Genomic DNA, 20,907 nt, shown 5'->3' on the forward strand with positions numbered 1-20,907 from the left:
ACGTTATGGGTGGCCGTGGCTAGATCAAGATGTAGATTGTTTATTATTTTTTGAATTGTTGCAGAACACTTTAATTAAAAATGTAGGAAAAAGATTAATTCTAAGTAAACACACACAATCTCTGTCAGGGCTACCAGTAGAGAGAGCCTTTAGGGTTTTCTAAGTGATGTTTGTAACTTCCCCTTTGAATATAGAAAGTCCCCACTTTTATGCTTTGGAAAGTGCATAAGTGGGTCTTCATATCCCCTACAAATAGCAGAAAAGATGAAGAAGAAATATAATAATCCACTTGTCCCTGTTCTTGAAAAAGGAAAGTTATTTAAAAAGTCACTAAACCACAGCAAGTCCCATAGACTTGTTCTATTATGGGCTTTGCTCTATTTGGTGATAGGCATGTCCCTGCTTCTCAAACTGGCACGTGTCTCCCTTGGGGGACGTGATCTTGTGCTAAGGACCCACATGGCATGTTTGGGATGCCATTTTTGGGAAGAGGGAAGTACCTTTTTAAAAATACATATATACAACATAATAGGTTTATATTTAATATAGTATTTCTCTCCGTGGGGGTGTTACTCAGTTAATAGGGCTTTTTAAAACATTAAACCTCTTCTCCATTTCAGTGTCAACACAAAGTATTTTTTTATATTAAAGTATTTTAAATCTTATTGTTATTATTTTTAAATCATATGAGCGTTTATTCCGATAATTCCAGCATTATGGGAGAGCAGCAGGTCATCCACAAAAACCTGCTCTTACATTAAATCTTTTCTCCATTTCAATATTAGGTACATTGAACATATTTTTTAAAACCTTCCCTCTCTTCAAATAAATTAAAGTTTTGATGGGATGTATTTCATATCTAAGTATAGTATTAACTTTGGGGATAACAAAACAAAAATCTAATAGAAATATGGAGAAAAGATTCCTCACCGATGTAGAAGGCAAGTGACTACAATTGAACAGTGGTGACCTCCTAGGGTTCTGGGCAGGAGCTTCCTTCTTCCAATTTCATGTGCTTTGTGAATTTTGATGCTATGAAATATTATTTATGCAAATTTCTTTGACCCTCTTTCTAACTAGCAGATATAAATTATATTCTACATATTCAGTGCATTATCTGTTGTGAAAAAAAATTCATTTAATACATATCAGTTTATTCCCATTTATAGGGAAACAACTACGAATGTTCAGTACCCTAGTTACTGTTTCTTGGGAACTTTCAGACACCAAAAGCTCAGTTTTTAACCTCAGTAGCACAAATGCTTTCAGGGCAAGGTTTAATTCAGGAGGCCCTTCAGTGTCACACCTGTCCATTTCCTTTTGTGCATGTGCCCCCAAACAGGCACAAATGCCTGTAAGGCTGACAACCAGACCTAATGAGCGATTGCATCTCCAGCTTCTACTTCAACAACAGACAGCACCAAACGCAGTGAACTGAGGACAGAACAATAGTATTGAAACTGAAGTCATGATGTTGGTACCTTGAGGTGGCTAGATCTTGAGCACTGAAGGTTTCAAATAAATGATCCGTGTATAATTCTATCTGACACTTAAAACACTTCCTTCTTGGAGCTCTGAATGCTTAGGCTAAGAGGTTCCACGTGACGACGTGCCTTCCAGGAAGCAGCCATTATAGAATGGCCAGGAGGGAAATATCTTTAAACCAGGGTTGCTGTCTTGGCACTGTTGATGTTTTGGGCCAGATAATTCTTTATTATAGGCTCTTTCCTGTGCACTGTAGGATCTTTAGCAACACCCCTGGCCACTACCTGTTAGATACAAATCATTCTCCCCCAGGTGTGATGACCAAAAAAATGTCTCGCTATTGCCAAATGTCCCTGGAGGGAGAAATCACCCTTGGTTGAGAGCCACTGCTTTAAACAAACATGATATGAACAAGAATGCAAAATGTGCATGAACATTTAAACCAAAAGAGCCACCTCAGGAAAAAAAAAAAAAAAAGATGTGTGCACCCAGCTCCTCTATTGCATTGGGGCAGAACTTAATGTTTTGGCAACTGTTTTAACTCTTGAATTCTGTATAAATCTTTCTCTTTTTTGTTTATATTTCAAAATTTCCTGGTTCACCCAAAGTATCTGTTGAATGAAAAGTGCCCTTACCAGAATTCCTTGAACAGGAGGTTTCCTACTTGTATTTCTAAACGTCTTATAGGTGCGTCTCCACATTTGCTGGACAGCTTGGCCAGGTTTATTCATTCTCAGCGGGAAATTAATTGGCGCTAAGACCTGACATCATTCTAATCAGAGTGCCAGTGAATGTGCTGTCTGTCCCTTCTCACCCCCCTAGAAGCCTGCTTGTGCTACTTTCCCCCCCATTAAAATGTAGGCATACCTAAGCATGTTTTATTTCACACGTGCCAGCCCTCGAAGGGAGGGATCCTTTGTGTCTTTTATTTTTGAAGCCATTGGGTGGATCTTTATTGTCCAAATTATACTCCTGTTGTTTGAAATTGAGGTTTTTATTTTCTTCTTCACCAAAACTTGGCTGCATAGGATTCTTTCAGTAATTTCCTGCTGTTGACTTTCGGCTAGGTTTTCTCTTAGCCTGCAGCATTGCACTTTTCCTTGTTAAGTATCAGCTTCTCTGAGGTTCTTAGAGCACATCAGGTCCATCTTGGGCCTAGTAGCGTTGATCTCCTACCTCCTCCCCCCGTCCCCTACTCTCTCACTATTTTACCTCCCCTCCATTTTGGGGGGAGGCAGTTGGATTTCTTCTTTATGTTTATGTTGTTATTTAATAGATACTGAATGTTTTGGTTCTATTTTTTTGTGTGGTATTCTAGCCCATTTAAAGTTCGTCTTGCCACTTATCTGGAATTCTGCGTGGTCACTCGATCCTAGATTGGTTTTATCCCCCACCTTTTTTATGCATTTAATTGGGCACCTATAGGGAATTTAGAATTTTAATATCCAGGCAGTCATAATAAATTGGCTATAACTGCACTGTGTAGTATGATTGCCATTAGCCAGAAGTGGCTATTTAAATCAAAACTAAAATGAGATACAATTAAAAATTCAGTTTTTCTTTTACACTAGTCACATCTCTTATGGAAAGTGACAAGGCAGCTGTAGAACATTTCCATCATCAAGGCAGCTGTAGAACATTTCCATCATCAAGGCAGCTGTAGAACATTTCCATCATCAAGGCAGCTGTAGAACATTTCCATCATCAAGGCAGCTGTAGAACATTTCCATCATCAAGGCAGCTGTAGAACATTTCCATCATCAAGGCAGCTGTAGAACATTTCCATCATCAAGGCAGCTGTAGAACATTTCCATCATCAAGGCAGCTGTAGAACATTTCTGTTTCTGTGCTTGTGGTGATTTGGCTGCTCTCTCTTTTCTAGGTGCTAAGAGATGGTGCTTGTGGGGTTCATCTCTGCCTGAGAATCAGGTGCTCTAGGCGCAGAAAAGCCAACTCCGATCCTGGGATCGCTGCTTGAACAAGCCTTCTCTTCCAGCCAGTGCAGCCCAACAACCAAACCAGCCACTTTCTCTTAATGATGGGTATTGGTAAAAACACTACATCCAAATCCATGGAGGCTGGGAGTTCAACGGAAGGCAAATATGAAGACGAAGCGAAGCACCCCACTTTCTTCACCCTCCCGGTAACAGCATTCCCCGTCTTCCTTTCTTCTTGGATCACTCTAAAGTAGTTTCTGTATTGAATCAACATAGGATTAGCTTTAATACTCATGTTTTCAGTGAAGGCTAAGGCACTTGAAAACCAAATGCTTTTCACGTGAGCCAGTCTCCAGGAGCCCTGTTGGCTGCCTATGGTTTTGGCCCGGTTCTCTGCCTAGAGCTCACCTGATGAGATTAACTCCAGGAAGGAAGCATGTGTTTCGGTCAATGTTGTAAAGCAGGCCCAGTGCTTACTCAACACTGGAGGATGTCGAAGGCTTAAGTTCATCTCCAAAATTGTGTTCTTTTGAAATCGCCTGTAACCCAACGTCAGACTTGTATTGTAATGTGGGAGATTGAATGAATGACTTAATGAACCCAAATGGCCATGCTTTGCATTATGGCAGCAGCGTCCAAGATAGAGGTAGTTTTACTAGACAGGTGATATCACTCAGTAAAGACTAATGACACACATCATTATATTCAGAGCTAGTATTTTCCAGATTAGGATTATGACTTGATGTGTAGAAAGTTACCTAAAGTGTTGGTTTAAAAAAGAAAACCACTTGCCCTGGCTGGTTTGGCTCAGTGGATAGAGTGTTGGCCTGCAGACTGAGGGGTCCGGGGTTTGATTCCGGTCAAGGGCACATGCCAGGGTTGTGGGCTCAATCCCCAGGGGGGGCGTGCAGGAGGCAGCTGATCAAAGATTCTCTCATCATTGATGTTTCCATCTCTCCCTCTCCCTTCCTCTCTAAAATCAATAAAACTATATTAAAAAAAGAAAAAAGAAAACCACTCTTGAAAGGAAAAGATGGTGGAGTAGATAAACATAGTACTTACTTCCTCACATAACCACATCAGAATTTACAACTAAATTACAGAAAAACCATCATTCAGATGGTTGAATGGAAGCCTTACAACTAAGAATTGAAGAAGAAGCCACAATGAGACTGGTAGGAGGGGCGGAGGGGCGGAGGGGCAGAACAGGCTGGTTTGACACCTCTGTGTGGTGGTTTTAATTGGGAAGGATATCTTGGCTGCAGAGGCCCCTGTGAGGAGCAAAGGATCCAAGGCAAACTCCCCCCCCCTGCGCCCACACCAGACCCCTCAGTTTAGGGTTCCAGTGCTGGGAAGAGAAGTCCCCATAACTTAACCAGTGGGAATTGTAGCTGAGTGACACGAAGAGATGCTACTAGTAAAATTCCCAGGCAGTTCCTCTTAAAGGGCCCATACGTGGACTTATTCAGATTCATTCCCTCTGGGGCAGCAGCTTGAAAGGGTCCAGGTACGTACAGGGAGGAACTAAATTGTCTGGCATCAGTACAGGAACTGGGGGGCAGTTTTCTCCCAGACAAAATTGCTGGGAGAAGTCATTATTCCTTTGCTGAGACCTCCCCACCATAGAGCCAACAGGAGCCATATGAGTCTCCATTAACTTGGCCCACACTGTTCGCCCTGCCATTGGGATTCCCTGAGACCCTGCCCCACCCAGTTTACAGTTCCACCTAATCTGTTTGCAGTAGCTTTTCCATATGAAGGGCCAGTCCTAGCTCAGGCTTCAGACTTTCCTGAAATCTCTCAAACAAGCAGCAGCTAGCCTCAGTGTGCCCCATACCTCTTAATAAGTGGCCCCAGGCTTGGCACTAGCAGCAGACTGCCAAGGTTCACAGCTTGGCCTCTCCTGGGCGCCTCCAAGCCCAACACAAGTAGCAGCCATCTGCAGATCACTCTGTAGCTTATGCTGAGTAGCCCAAGGCAAGGCACAGGCAGTAGCTGACGTTTACCTCATGGAGTCCCCAGAGCTAGGACACCTGGTGGTCAGCTTTAGACCACGCCAGATTACAGCCCTACCACATCCGAGAGCGATACTCTCAAGGGGCGGACTCTGAGCACCAAAGCCCCACTGAAGCAAGTCCTCCATCAGGGTGTCTCCTGCACAGCAGCCCTTTTGCTGTAGTCGCAGCTGGTCCTCACAGCCTATTGGCCTGGAGGTAAATCCCTCCCAGTGATGCCAAGAGCAATCAGGACTCAACTATAAGAGGACAGTGCACACAAACAGAGGCGCATCTAGAGTGACCAGCTCAGGTGACTGGGAGGCTGAGCCACTGGGCCTTGCACAGGCCACTCTACCAATTCCAGGGGACATACCAGCTCTACCTAATACATAGAAACAGAGGGAAGCAGCCAAAATGTGGAAACAAACATGTCCCAAGTGAAAGAACAGAAGAAATCTCCAGAAAAAGAACTAAAACAATGGTTATAAGGATGTTCAAGGAACTTAATGATAACTTCAAGGAATTTAATGAGAACTTCACAGAACTTAAAACATCAATGACATAAAAAAGGATCAGTTAGAAATGAAGCATACACTAATTGAAGTGAAGAATAACTTACAGGGAATCAGCAGTAGAGTAGATGACACAGAATCAAATCAGCAATTTGGAATATGAGGAAGCAAAAAATACCCAATTAGAACAGCAAAAAGGAAAAAGAATCCAACAATATGAAGACAGTGTAAGGAGCCTTTGGGACAACTTCAAGCATCCCAACATTCCCATCATGGGGGTACTGTAAGGAGAAAGGAGGGAGCAAGAAATTGAAAACCTATTTGAGAAAACGACAGAAAACTTCCCCACCTGGTGAAAGAAATAGACTTACAAGTCCAGGAAGTGCAGAGAGTCCCAAACAAGGCCCATGCCAAGACATAATAATTAAAATGCCAAAGGTGAAAGACAAAGAGAGAATCTTAAAAGCAGCAAGAGAAAAGCAGGTTACCTACAAGGGAGAGCCCCTATGACTGGCAGCTGACTTCTAACAGAAACTTTGCAGGCCAAATGGTAGTGGTAAGAAATATTCAAAGTGATGAAAAGCAAGGACCTACAACCAAGATTACTCTACCCAGCAAAGCTACCATTTAGAATTGAAGGTCAGATAAAGAGCTTCACAGACAAGCCCTGGACAGTCGCTCAATGGTTAGGGCATTGGCCCTCCAACTGAAGGGTTTTGGGTTCGATTCTGGTCAAGCAGCTTACTTTTTCTTTTCTTTTCTTTTTTTTTTTTTTCTGAGAGAGACTTGTTGTTCCACTTATTTATGTCTTCATTGGTTGTTTCTTATATGAGCCCTGACTCGATCAAACCTGCAACCTTGGCGTCTCCTGACGATGCTCTAACCAGGATTATTGCAGCTTGCTTTTAATTTGAATAGAGTTTTGGTAGTTTTTTTAAAAAAATATATTTTATTGATTTTTTACAGAGAGGAGGGGAGAGGGACAGACAGTTAGAAACATCGATGAGAGAGAACCATCGATCAGCTGCCTCCTGCACACTCCCCACTGGGGATGTGCCCGCAACCAAGGTACATGCCCCCTACCGGAATCGAACCCGGGACCCTTCAGTCCACAGGCCGACACTCTATCCACTGAGCCAAACCGGTCAGGGCGAGTTTTGGTAGTTTTAAATGAAATTCGAGATGTCAGTAGTACAAAATGCCTGTTTAATAATTGGGACACATACAACTTGCTATGAGCTATAAAAGGACAGAGCTGCTGCCATCATTGCCTAGAGCAGGCTTACAATGGTGATCCTCTTCACCTTTGTTCGAGGCTGGAGTCACAGTCTCTTGGTCCTGGAAGGGCCTGCAAGGGACATCTTGTCCATACTGCTTGTCTTCAGTGCTTGTGATCAGACTATACCAGACGTGACAGGAGCACAACAGAAGTGGCTGCCCAGCCTTCCTGCCTTCCCCGCCCTGTAAGGCTCACCCTCAGTACCTTCCCTGCCGCCACTGCTTTCTCTGGGCCATTTCTTGTCTGTCATCATGACGTAGTTTTAAATGAAATTCAAGATGTCAGTAGTACAAAATGCCTATTTAATAATTGGGTCACATACAACTTGCTATGAGCTATAAAAGGACAGAGCTGCTGCCATCATTGCCTAGAGCAGGCTTACAATGGTGATCCTCTTCACCTTTGTTCGAGGCTGGAGTCACAGTCTCTTGGTCCTGGAAGGGCCTGCAAGGGACATCTTGTCCATACTGCTTGTCTTCAGTGCTTGTGATCAGACTATACCAGACGTGACAGGAGCACAACAGAAGTGGCTGCCCAGCCTTCCTGCCTTCCCCGCCCTGTAAGGCTCACCCTCAGTACCTTCCCTGCCGCCACTGCTTTCTCTGGGCCATTTCTTGTCTGTCATCATGACGCCTCCATATGGTCCTCCTGCCTTCCAGCCTCATTCATTTCTGATCCTGATTGTCATTTCTGCCTGTGTCTTTTGCATTCCTGCATTAATTAAGGTCCTCTTCTAGATGTAGATACCTACTGAACCCCTTACCTTCAAATTCTCCCTTCACTCCTAACCTGTGTTCAGTTAAGCTAGGTAGGCAGGCTCCTGACCTTGAATGATTAGAGCAGCGGTTCTCAACCTGTGGGTCGAGACCCCTTTGGTGGTCGAACGACCTCAGACTATACCAGACGTGACAGGAGCACAACAGAAGTGGCTGCCCAGCCTTCCTGCCTTCCCCGCCCTGTAAGGCTCACCCTCAGTACCTTCCCTGCCGCCACTGCTTTCTCTGGGCCATTTCTTGTCTGTCATCATGACGCCTCCATATGGTCCTCCTGCCTTCCAGCCTCATTCATTTCTGATCCTGATTGTCATTTCTGCCTGTGTCTTTTGCATTCCTGGATTAGTTAAGATATCCTCTTCTGGGTGTAGATACTTACTGAACCCCTTACCTTCAAATTCTCCATTCACTCCTAACCTGTGTTCAGTTAAGCTAGGTAGGCAGGCTCCTGACCTTGAATGATTAGAGCAGCGGTTCTCAACCTGTGGGTCGCGACCCCTTTGGTGGTCGAACGACCCTTTCACAGGGCTCTCGTAAAACCATCCTGCATATCAGATATTTACATTACGATTCATAACAGTAGCAACATTACAGTTATGAAGTAGCAACGAAAATAATTTTATGGTTGGGTCACAACATGAGGAACTGTATTTAAAGGGCCAGAAGGTTGAGAACCACTGGATTAGAGGAAAGGTATTTCAGCTAATCGAAGCATAATCTGTTGGAAAAAAGAGCAGATTTCCTGTTGGGATTTGATAAGTGGTCTAGGAAGAAGATAGGCTATGGGAGGTTGCACGATGGTAATTACTGGTGGTTTCTTCCACCTCCTTTAATTTTACATGTTTTAAAGTATCCATATTTCTTCCCAGGCTTCAGGGTACACATGTATTGTCAGTGAAATGGAAACAGGAAGAAAATTTACGTGTTCTTTCATTATATCTTTTTAATAGTTTGCGTATATGTCTATCCTGTCATCATTTTATTATTTGCATAACTATTTACAAAGAAATATGTTCATTGTGGAACATTTAGAAAACATAGAATGCTTTAATGAGGGGGAAATCCAAATCATTTAAAATCCTGTCAGCCAGGAAAACAACATTCTTATATTTTGTATTTCTTTCCAGAGATGAAACAAATATTTGGTGGTTTGTTTTTTAAAATTCTGCTTTATAAAGCCCTTTAACGTCATGTTATATCATGGCATTTCAATGCCATTGAAAACATCTTGTCATTGACATAATAGCAAATCTTGAATCTAATTTTTCTACTTTTTTTTTCTAATTCCCCGCTGGGGATGTGCCCGCAACCAAGGTACATGCCCTTGACCGGAATCGAACCTGGGACCCTTCAGTCTGCAGGCCGACGCTCTATCCACTGAGCCAAACCGGTTAGGGCTATAAAGCCCTTTAACGTCACGTTATATCATGGCATATCAATGCCATTGAAAACATTTTGTCATTGACATAATAGCAAATCTTGAATCTAATTTTTCTACTTTGTTGACATAAAGTTCCAAATCTGCAGATAATTTTTATCGTAATTTATTTGAGCCAAATTGACCAAGATCTCAAATGCTTCCAAGAAATGACAGTTTGCAGCTTCTTTCATGCATTTGGAATTAAGGAGGATTACATGAAGGTGGGAGAAAGCAAGGTGGGGAGTAGATTATAGGACAGCCAACAAGATTATGAGGGTGGGTGAGTTTTGGAAGGCTCTGAAAAGAGGCATTTCAAAGGTGTGTTAACCTAGATTCACAGGAACAATGGACAGGGCTTGCTTAAGGCAAAAATAAACCTAAAATTCTGCTTTATAAAGCCCTTTAACGTCATGTTATATCATGGCATTTCAATGCCATTGAAAACATCTTGTCATTGACATAATAGCAAATCTTGAATCTAATTTTTCTACTTTTTTTTTCTAATTTTTCTAGTTTGTTGAAATAAAGTTCCAAATCTGCAGATAATTTTTATCGTAATTTATTTGAGCCAAATTGACCAAGATCTCAAATGCTTCCAAGAAATGACAGTTTGCAGCTTCTTTCATGCATTTGGAATTAAGGAGGATTACATGAAGGTGGGAGAAAGCAAGGTGGGGAGTAGATTATAGGACAGCCAATAAGATTATGAGGGTGGGTGAGTTTTGGAAGGCTCTGAAAAGAAGCATTTCAAAGGTGTGTTAACCTAGATTCACAGAAACAATGGACAGGGCTTGCTTAAGGCAAAAATAAACCTTGTACTAAAGAAGTTATATGCCTGGGACATGGCTGCCCACCATGACCTGCCTGGTTAGGAATTTACAGTCCCATTACCCTGCGAGGTCACTTTCTGTAGAACCCCCTTTTGTCCACATCTTTCATTGGGACCTTGGGTTATTTCGAATTCATTGATATCATAAATGATACCTTAGTGTATGTAACCTTATTGCAGTGGTTTATACTCCCAGCAGCTCTGTGAGAGAGGACCCTCCCCTGCCAGTGCTGGATATTAGATTTAAAAAGCAGGAAATTAGTAAGTGAAAGACTTAACAACGTTTTAGTTTTGCATTTCAATGAGATACGACACTTTTATCCCCATGTTCCTTGGCCATTTATGTTCTCTCTTTTGTGAGTGTCTATCTTCCCTACTCTACAAGTTAACAATTGCAGAGAGAATCCCTGGATCATATGTAGCAGTTTGAGGGAAAAGCTACAGCACTGCCTGCTTTGGCAGCGCTGAGCCTGTCATGACCCATAGCCCCAGGGAAGAGGGATATCTCACCTGGCTCCATCTGTGGAGAGCAGCTCCATGTTGGCTTTGCGCCTTAAGTGAAGTCTCGGTTTACAGCCCTCCGTGCCTGTGAGAACCTGTGCACTTACTCATGCTGGAACTGCAGGATGATTGAGAGTGCATGAGATCATACATATCAGCACCAGATCATGTACACAGTAGGCAATTAACCAGTGTTTGTTCCACTTCTCTCATGCAACTCCACATGCCCCTTGAACCAGAGAACAATGATGTGAAAGGGCAGGTAGGGGATCTGAAAGGGAACTAATGCTATGCCTGTTGTACAGATATAACTAACGGGCTTTGGAAAACAATCGACTCCCTGAATAGGCTTCTTCCATCCAGGGCTAACAAGTATGTGGGCCATGGAGGGGTGGGGACCACATGGGGAGTGATTATGTAAGGGTTTTGTTTTTAAAATTTTCTCCCCTTTTTGATTTTTAGAGAGAGAGATAGAAAGATAGAAACATCTATGAGAGTGAAACATCATCAATCGGCTGCCTCCTGCATGCCCCCTACTGGAGATGCTGGAACTGCAGGATGATTGAGAGTGCATGAGATCATACATATCAGCACCAGATCATGTACACAGTAGGCAATTAATCAGTGTTTGTTCCACTTCTCTCATGCAACTCCACCATGCCCCTTGAACCAGAGAACAATGATGCAGAAGGGCAGGTAGAGGATCTGAAAGGGGACTAATGCTATGCCTGTTGTACAGATATAACTAAGAGGCTTTGGGAAACAGTCTTGACTCCCCGAACAGGCTTCTTCCATCCAGGGCTAACAGGTGGGCCATGGAGGGGTGGGGACCACATGTGGAGTGATTATGTAGGGGTTTTGTTTTTAACATTTTCTCCCCTTTTTGATTTTTAGAGAGAGAGATAGAAAGATAGAAACATCTATGAGAGTGAAACATCATCAATCGGCTGCCTCCTGCATGCCCCCTACTGGAGATGAGCCTGCAACCTGGGCATGTGCCCTGACCGGGAATCACACTAGTGACCTCTTGGCTCTGGGTAGATGCTCAACTGCGCTGAGCCACACTGGCCAGGCTGTAGGTATTTTTAATAGCCTCAGTCAGGATCCTGGAGGAAAGAGCTTATGGTCTGGAGTAAGGTCTCAATGCAAATGTGACAAAAACGGAAGGAATTACTTAAGCTCTCTGGCCATTAGTTTTCTACATCTATAAAAAGGGACTAAGTATAGCATTGGTCTCAGGCTTGTCACAGGGATTAAATGAAAACATGTAAATTTATGAACACAGTACCTGGCACATATGAAATGTGCCATAAAGAGAAACTAGTGGTTAGTTTAGCTAAAAGGTGAAAATACTTGACTTTTTTTTTTTTAGCAAAATACTGAGATGGGGGAGAATCTTTTTGCTTCATCCCATCTTGAAGGGACTTCCTTGTGGCCATATTCATAGAAATCAGAAAAGAAAGGGATCCAAGTGGAAGGGTTCCCACTCTCACGCTTGATATGGTGGTGTGAGGGCCAGGAAAAGGGTTCCACGTGATACATGGTTGTAGGCAGAAAGCACACTTCTGTTGTTACGTGTGTTTGCTTAAAAGGGCTGGTACTTCTGCAGACAGTTCTATAACCTGCTTCATCACCTTTAACAAGACACCTTGGACCTCTTTCCCAGAAAGTTCAAATGTATTTGCCTCATCTTCCTTTGCAGTAGCCTGTACCATAATTTTGTTAATTGTTCCTTAAAGGAGTTCTAATTTTACATTTTTATTTATTTTTCAAACACTAGGTAATATACTAGAGGCCCGGTGCACGAAATTTGTGCATGGGTAGAGTCCTTAGGCCTGGCTGGTGATCAGGGACGATCTGCAGGGCAACCAGCGGGGCAATCTCGGGGCCCCCACTTCCACCTGCCTTTTTTCTACATCTATAAAAAGGGACTAAGTATAGCATTGGTCTCAGGCTTGTCACAGGGATTAAATGAAAACATATGTAAATTTATGAACACAGTACCTGGCACATATGAAATTTGCCATAAAGAGGAGAATAAAGAGAAACTAGTGGTTAGTTTAGCTAAAAGGTGAAAATACTTGACTTTTTTTTTTTTAGCAAAATACTGAGATGGGGGAGAATCTTTTTGCTTCATCCCATCTTGAAGGGACTTCCTTGTGGCCATATTCATAGAAATCAGAAAAGAAAGGGATCCAAGTGGAAGGGTTCCCACTCTCACGCTTGATATGGTGGTGTGAGGGCCAGGAAAAGGGTTCCACGTGATACATGGTTGTAGGCAGAAAGCACACTTCTGTTGTGTTTGCTTAAAAGGGCTGGTACTTCTGCAGATGGTTCTGTAACCTGCTTCATCGCATTTAACAAGACACCCTGGTCCTCTTTCCCAGAAAGTTAAAATATATTTGCCTCATCTTCCTTTGCAGTAGCCTGTACCATAATTTTGTTAATTGTTCCTTAAAGGAGTTCTAATTTTACATTTTTATTTATTTTTCAAACACTAGGTAATATACTAGAGGCCCGGTGCACGAAATTTGTGCATGGGTAGAGTCCTTAGGCCTGGCTGGTGATCAGGGACGATCTGCAGGGCAACCAGCGGGGCAATCTCGGGGCCCCCACTTGCACCTGCCTTGGCTGGCCTGGCGCCACTGGTTCGCCGGCCCCGCCCCCCACTGCCCCTGCCACTGCCACTGGTTGGGGCCTGCGGGCTGGGGGCAGCTCCTGCGTTGCCCCCTGGTGGTCAGTGCACGTCATAGTGACTGGTTGTTCCGCTGTTTGGTCGATTTGCATATTAGAGTTTTATATAGATAGATGATTCAAAATGTAAGAGTATAAAGGGTATAGAGTGAAAAGCCCCTTGCCTGGCCTTGTATACACCAATTCTCCCCACACACCACTTTTCAGAAATGGCTTACAAATATGTAAGCAAATATATTCTCATCTCCTTTTATACACACACGTGTGTGTATCTAGATGTCTATATCTGTAGTTCTGCTCTTGTTTTTTTCACTTACTAATATACAGAGTGGGTTTACAGTTGTGAGTATGCAAAACAGTTTATTCTTGTATTATTATTATTATATTATTTTCCATACAAACAACTGTAAACCTACTTTTGCCCAACCCCGTAATGTTGTTGATGTCTGTACATCCCTATCAGAATGTAGAGTGCCCTATATATAACTACAGATCATCTATGGGGTGGATGTCCCATAATTGATTTACATATTCCCATTTGATAGATGTCCATTGTTTCTAATATTTTGAATAACCTTGCACATAGGATATTTCACTCAGATGTAAGAAAAAGATAAATTTCCAGGAATGGGAGGGGCTGTTGGGGCAGAGGGTGTGCCTTACTAGGTTGAAGGGCACCACTAAGTGCCCTGTGTTGAGATCATTTCATTCCCATCAGCAAGGTGTGAGTGCCTGTTTTCCTACAGGCTTGCCAATAGAACATGGGTTGGACTGGTTTTCTTGGCCAATTTAGTCGATGGAAAAAGTTTTCTGCTGCATCTTCATTTGAGTGAGGTTGAGACTCTTCAAATGTTCAGGAGCCATTTATATTCCTTATTTTCCTTTTGGGATGTTGATTTTGTTTCTTGTTGGTTCATATCCCTTATATTTTCTTTACCTATCAGAAATGTACCGCCCTAACCGGTTTGGCTCAGTGGATAGAGCGTTGGCCTGCAGACTGAAGGGTCCCAGGTTCGATTCCGGTCAAGGGCATGTACCTTGGTTGCGGGCACATCCCCAGCGGGGAGTGTGCAGGAGGCAGCTGATCGATGTTTCTCTCTCATCAATGTTTCTAACTCTCTATCCCTCTCCCTTCCTCTCTGTAAAAAATCAATAAAATATATTTAGAAAAAAATTAAAAAAAAAAAAAGAAATGTACCTTTGTCAGCTATAATGTGTTACCACCTGGAAAGAATGGAAGATGACGGCTCTCTTGGGTGGCGTGCTGGAACTGGCTGGGTACCTTTGGGATCTGTTTTGGAATCAATTTGTGGATGGGGCTTCATAGCGACTTCCAGTTCAGCTCTTGCAGACATCACCTTGAAGGGGAGATGTTTGGTGAAGTGGCCAGTTCAGTGCCACATGAATCTGTGCACAGCAAATGTTAGTTCTCACCATCGTCATGGGATGTGTGGGAGCAGGAGCACCAACAGGGTTTTCAATGTGGGCCTGTGACAGGCACATCAAACTGCCCCGCCCTTCAGGATAGGGGCCAGGAATGGGGAGAGGCAGGCATCTTCTGGCTCTTTTCAAAGGGCAAGTTGTGCTGGGGAACAGGTGGGACGAGCTGGAACCCTGAAGGTGCTCTGGCTGCTGCAGCCCAGGAGCCCTCTGGAGGAGGCCGGCTGGGAGAACAAGCGAAGGAGGCTGTGCTTTGCAGGATTGGCTGAGCTGTGGGTGAAGTATTGGTTGCTCCAGAGGTTTTGCTTGCATGTGTCCACCCTGGGCTGCCATGTTTGAAGAGGCAGTGAGAACAGATTAGGGGCTTTGCCGCCTCCACCAACTTTGGGATTGCTAGTGTAATGTTAGACCTGTCAGCTACATTTTTTTGGGTTGTCATCTAAGATTGACAAGCTCTGTAGGTTTAGCATATGCCATATTATACTCACTTTGATTTATTTTTCATGGAAGTTAATTTTGAAATTTCAGGTAATATTGATGTTCAGTTAAAGAACTTGGGTTAAAGATGGGGAAACACTAATCTTGATATCTTTAGTCTATTTAAAACACATTTTAATAGTGGATATGGAGGAAATCGTGTGTGTGTGTGTGTGTGTGTGTAGGGAGGGTAAGAATAGTGTGTTATCTTTTTATTAAAGAACTAGAGGCCTGGTGCATGAAATCATGCACGGGTATGGTCCCTAGGCCTAGCCTGCAATCAGGGCCATCTTCCCCAGCTGTCAGCAGCCAGCCACGTCCCCTGCTGCTACCCACCCCGGTTCCCCAATTGCCATCCAGCGATGGGAGCCTTACGGCTGGGTGAGGGACTGAGAAGTCAGCTGTTCCCACCCGCTTGCCGGCCCCAACCCTGCCGCCGGTCACCCTCTGTGTGTGGGGTGACTGGTGGGGCAGGGGCCTTGGCCTGGCACCGCCTGCATCCCCCCTACCCACCCTGGGTCCCCTTTTGCCATCGGTGATTGGAGCCTGCCAGCCGGGGAAAGGGACCGAGAGGAGGTCAGTGCACCTCATAGTGACTGGTCAAGCTGTCGTTCTGGTCGTTCTGCCTATATGGTCGCTGGGCTTTTATTATATAGGACTAGAGGCCCAATGCATGAAATTCATGCAAGGGTCTCAGCCCTCACAGCCCCGGCTTTGTCCAGAAGGTCCGGCTGTCTGGTCTAATTAGCATATTACACTTTTATTATTATAGATAGAAAACAGTCAATTTGAGGAACTGTATCACTATTCTGAACATGATTATTTTAATATAAAATGGTTCACTTAGCTATTAGACATATGACAGTGGTGGGCGAATCATACCAGATCCCAAAGAGAAAATAGATGCTAGTTGAGTCCTGAACCCTCTGATCAGAGGCTCAGGGTTTCCCAGGTACTTGAACTTTTCACCTTACAGGTACCTGCAGCCACTGACTGATTCCCTTTGGCTTCTGTTTGAGTAACACAGGCTTATTCCACTGTCAGTTTAAATGGGCATTGCTGTGAAATTGATATTCAGCGTGATCCGCTTCACAATTGCTCCTGTCATTCCTGTTTCCTGTACATTTGACCGTTTTAGGATTACTCTTCAAAACACATACTTAAGCATTATTGTCTTAGCTTAGTAGCAATAAAGCAATAAAGGCATGATTTTTATTGCGCAATCAGCACACTCCTGCATCCAAAGGCAATGTAACCCTGCATATTGGAGACAAGCAGAATCAACTGACAAATTTGGGCAGAGAAAACCTGCTTTCATAGCTGATGGCGTGACTGTGCAGTATTACTTTAGGAGGGGCATTTAACGCCGCAAGTTTGGTTTCAAATAATTTTGAGAGAGAAAGGACATGTTGTTCCCAAAGGATTTTTAAATCATCTGTGGATATTTTTAATAAAAACCTGATCAATTTCCTGAGATGGAAGATGCCAAGATTCCCCTCTGTTATCTGTGATGCTATTAATAACACAAAAGGAAAGCTGTTTTTATTAAGTTTAGAAAGCTTTCCAAGACATGTTTTATTTCCCAGTTGAACTAATATTTAGAGGTTCAAAAATGTGAAGCTTTGACAGTGTCAGACACATTTTTTATCCTTTTAAAAAATAAAGAGCTCAAGGCCTTTCCTGAAGAACTGATTTTAGCATTATTTTTAAAATTATATTTTACGTTTTTAAAAAAGTAGACCATCAGAATAGCTAACTTAAGAAACCAAAGGAAAAATAGTAAAACAAACTAGTGTTTTACTCCCTGGTGCCCTAATGTATCTTGTGTTCAGTCAGTGGGTGCCATTAACCTGGTACCCACCCATGTGACACTGAGGGGGCTCTAGGGGTACAGATATGTGGCAGGACTGCATCCTCATTGCCTGGGCACAGCAGGTGCTCAAACACAGTTTGTTGAATGAAAATACGAGCCCTTTCCTAGGGTGGGGAGCATCTGAATTTTATAGCACTTATTTAATTGTGTATGGGAATGGAATAAGTCTGGGGGAAATCTCCTCTTTTATGCCACATATACAGATTAAAATTTTTTTTGAGGTGAAATTCGCACAAAATTGAAATTTAAAAGTGAGCAGTTCAGTGACATTGAACACATTCACAATGTTATGGAGCCATCACCTCTGTCTAGTTCGGAAACATTTTCATCACCCCAAAAGGAGACCCTGAGGCCACAGGGGATGAATTTGGGTGAAGGTTAGTTTTGGCTAGGATAGGGCGTGAACTCAGATCTGGGCTTCTCTGATGATTTAGTAACTAAACATTATTGTTTAGGACAGTTCATCCTGAATGTATGTACCTCTTGGCTTCTCAGTGGGTGGAGTGCTGCTGTGCTAGGACTTGGAGCCTGGTTCTGATAGTAAGGTAGAGTTTCGTTTTGTGGACGTAAACTTGTCTGGGAACATGTATCCTGCTGGCAGCTAGTTTCACAGGCAAGCAAACTCCACAGACCCTGTTGGCTTGTGTAAAAGACATGACATGTCTTAGAGATAGTTTTAAAAGCAATCTTTGGCCTTGGCCGGGTAGCTCAGTTGCTTAGAGCATTGTCCCGATACGCCAAGGTTGAGGGTTCAATCCCCGGTCAGGACACATACAAGAATCAACCAATGGCCTAACCCAGTGGTCGACAAACTGCAGCTCGTGAGCCACACGCGGCTCTTTGGCCAACAAACTGCAGCTCGTGAGCCACACGCGGCTCTTCCACAAAATACCACGTGCGGGCACGCACGTACAGTGCGATTGAAACTTTGTGGCCCATGCGCAGAAGTCGGTATTTGGTGGAAGAGCCACACTCAAGGGGCCAAAGAGCCGCATGTGGCTCGCGAGCCCCAGTTTGCCGACCACTGGTAACCGGTTTGGCTCAGTGGATAAAGCATCGGCCTGCGGGCTGAGGGGGCCCAGGTTCGATTCCGGTCAGGGGCATGTACCTTGGTTGCGGGCACATGCGCAGTGGGAGGTGTGCAGGAGGCAGCTGATCGATGTTTCTCTCTCATTGATGTTTCTAACTCTCTCTCCCTCTTCCTTCCTCTCTGTAAAAAAAATCAATAAAATATATTAAAAAAAAAAAAGAACCAACCAATGAATGCATGAATAAGTGGAATAACAGGTTGATGTTTCTCTCTTTCTCCCTCCCATTCTCTCGCTCTCTCTAAAATCGATCAATAAAAAAAGCAACTCTTTATTTGAAATGATATAAGAAAATTTGCCCTGTAAGAATGATGTACCAGTTAATCGAGATCTTTGGCATACGTTAAAACTAGCTTCAGACTGGGGTTGTAATCGGTGTGACCTTGAATGAGAAATTAAATTTTTCTTTGGTCCTGTCTTCAATCACAAAAATAAGTGGATTAAATCTCTCTGGACTGCTTCAGTCTAAGCTATATTGGAAGTTTAGTCTTTCTTATTTCTTGCTGTTGTAAAAATTAATTGTCCTCATTATAGAAAATTACCAACATATATAAAGGGAACAAGAAGGTAAAAATGGTCCCACTGATTAAAGACAACCACTGTTAATATTTTGGTGTACACTTTTTTATTACTCGTTTAAAAAAGCAGTATTCAAATAACATATGAATATGTACTGATTATGAAAGATCCAAATGCTAAAAAGGATGGTTGGGAGTGAGAAATGAAAGGTGCCCATCTTTTCTCCTTGCCCCTGGGTAAGCCTTCATACTGGTTAGTGACTGGATCCTTTACCAAACATTTAGACACAGGGAGGTTATTACATTTTTATCTTATTTTATTTTATTTTATTTTACTAGCACAACTGGGATGATTCTAGGCTTACTGTTTTGTGACTTTTTTTAACCGTATTTCTTGGAGTTCTTGTCAGTACATCAATTTCCTTTTAATGGCTGAATATTATTCTCAAAATGCATATAGCACAATTTAAGAATGTCTTTTTGATGAACATGTAGGTTGTTTCCAAGTACTCAGTATTTTGAGTAATGCTGCAGTTTTCAACCTTGAACATACACTTGCATGGCTCTGTTTGAAGGATAGGTTTCTATGAGTAGACTTGCTGGTCCCAGAACATGCCTGTTCTAAATCCCAGTGCTAAGTTCCCCTTCACAAAGGGAACCAAGGTACCCCATTCCACCAAGAGCATAGTCTCTGTAATACCTTAAAGTAGCTTTTCTCCCACACCCTGCTCAACACCAGATTCCCCTCTAAGAGTTTCCCCCTAATTTATGCTACAAAACTAAATTTAATTTTAATGTTCATTTCTATAATTTTAAGTGAGGTTCAACAGCTCTCTGTGTTGTGTTTTTTTTTGGGGGGGGGGCAACTTAATTTTTTTCTGTGAATTTGCATGCTCCTACCCTGTGCCATTTCCTTTGGATTGTGTGTATGATGGATTTGCAGGTGTTCTTTGTGAAATTCTGATGCTGATCCTGTTAGGTGTCGCACCGTATTTTCTCTTATGCCATCACTCATCTTTCACTTCCCTTTACGGTAGTTCATAATACCAGAATTTAAACATTTTTATACTTTTCTTCTCTGTGTTTTTAAAATGTAGTTGTTTGATTCATACGAACAATTATTTTCAGTATTATTTTCAAGACAGGCAGCCAGGACCTAAGGCTACAGGACCAAGACAGGCGCCTGTGTCACAGGGCATGCATGCAAGGGGGTTGTTACTAAGTTAGGAGAGCACAGTGTGAGAGTGCTGTTAGGCCACTTCCTGCCATACGGATGGCACTTGGAAGTCATTATCTTTACTCGGGAAGGCAGCTCATTATGTCTCTCCCTGGCTCAGAAACAGCAGTTCTTCTGCTTTCTTTGGATGTTCTATTTTGAGTCTCCCTCAGCTGACCCTCTTGTTCACGCAGCCTCCCTCTGTGGGACACGTGGTATGTTTCTCCTCTATCAAAACACACATGGTTACTAATGCAGCACACACTTGTTGCGAGTTTCATTTAAGAACACTGCAGATTTGGCTAAATTGATAGGTAAAAAATGCACAGTTTTTGTCTCATGAGAATTACAAACAACTTTGGGGGGAAATGTTTCCGTACTGCAGAGAGAAATACTGTGAAACAGCCTTTAAATGCAGTGTCTCTCTTCAGGTGGTGATAAATGGAGGTGCCACGTCCACTGGTGAACAGGACAATGAAGACACAGAGCTCATGGCGATCTACACAACGGAAAATGGCATTGCAGAAAAGGTACCCACTTCCATCGCCACCCCCGCTCCCCGCCGCTGCTGTCTCAGGTTCTGTCCAGGACGTGTTCTTCCTCTGGGTTTTGTCTCTACCCTGCGGAGTGGGTGTGGGTGTTCTCTGTATAATGGAAATAGAAGTGATGAGGAGTGGAAGTTACTAATTTTTTAAAATCCTCACCTGAGGATATGTTTATTGATTTTATTTTTTTAGAGAGAAGTTGAGAGACCGAGAGAGACAGAGAAACATTGATTGCTCTCGTACGTGCCCCAGGAATCAAAAGAAGTTACTAATTTTTAATTGTCTTAATGGCAATTAAGTTAAGTCTCATATAGAGCCCCTTA

At 43.0% G+C, this 20,907-nt stretch overlaps 1 protein-coding gene across 2 annotated transcripts in view; it reads left to right on the plus strand.

Moving 5' to 3' along the window:
- SLC23A2 (solute carrier family 23 (ascorbic acid transporter), member 2) overlaps nt 1–20,907 on the plus strand; it is a 109,644-nt gene that overhangs the window by 28,619 nt on the left and 60,118 nt on the right. For both annotated transcript variants that reach the window (XM_005874673.2, XM_005874674.2), the window contains exons 2-3: nt 3,368–3,628; nt 20,471–20,569. In XM_005874673.2, the coding sequence (XP_005874735.1) occupies nt 3,521–3,628; nt 20,471–20,569 (207 nt within the window). In that variant the 5' untranslated portion in view covers nt 3,368–3,520. The remainder of the gene's footprint in view (nt 1–3,367; nt 3,629–20,470; nt 20,570–20,907) is intronic.

This window comes from Myotis brandtii, unplaced genomic scaffold (genome assembly GCF_000412655.1).
Source record: "Myotis brandtii unplaced genomic scaffold, ASM41265v1 scaffold45, whole genome shotgun sequence".
Classification (NCBI taxonomy): Eukaryota; Metazoa; Chordata; class Mammalia; order Chiroptera; family Vespertilionidae; genus Myotis; species Myotis brandtii.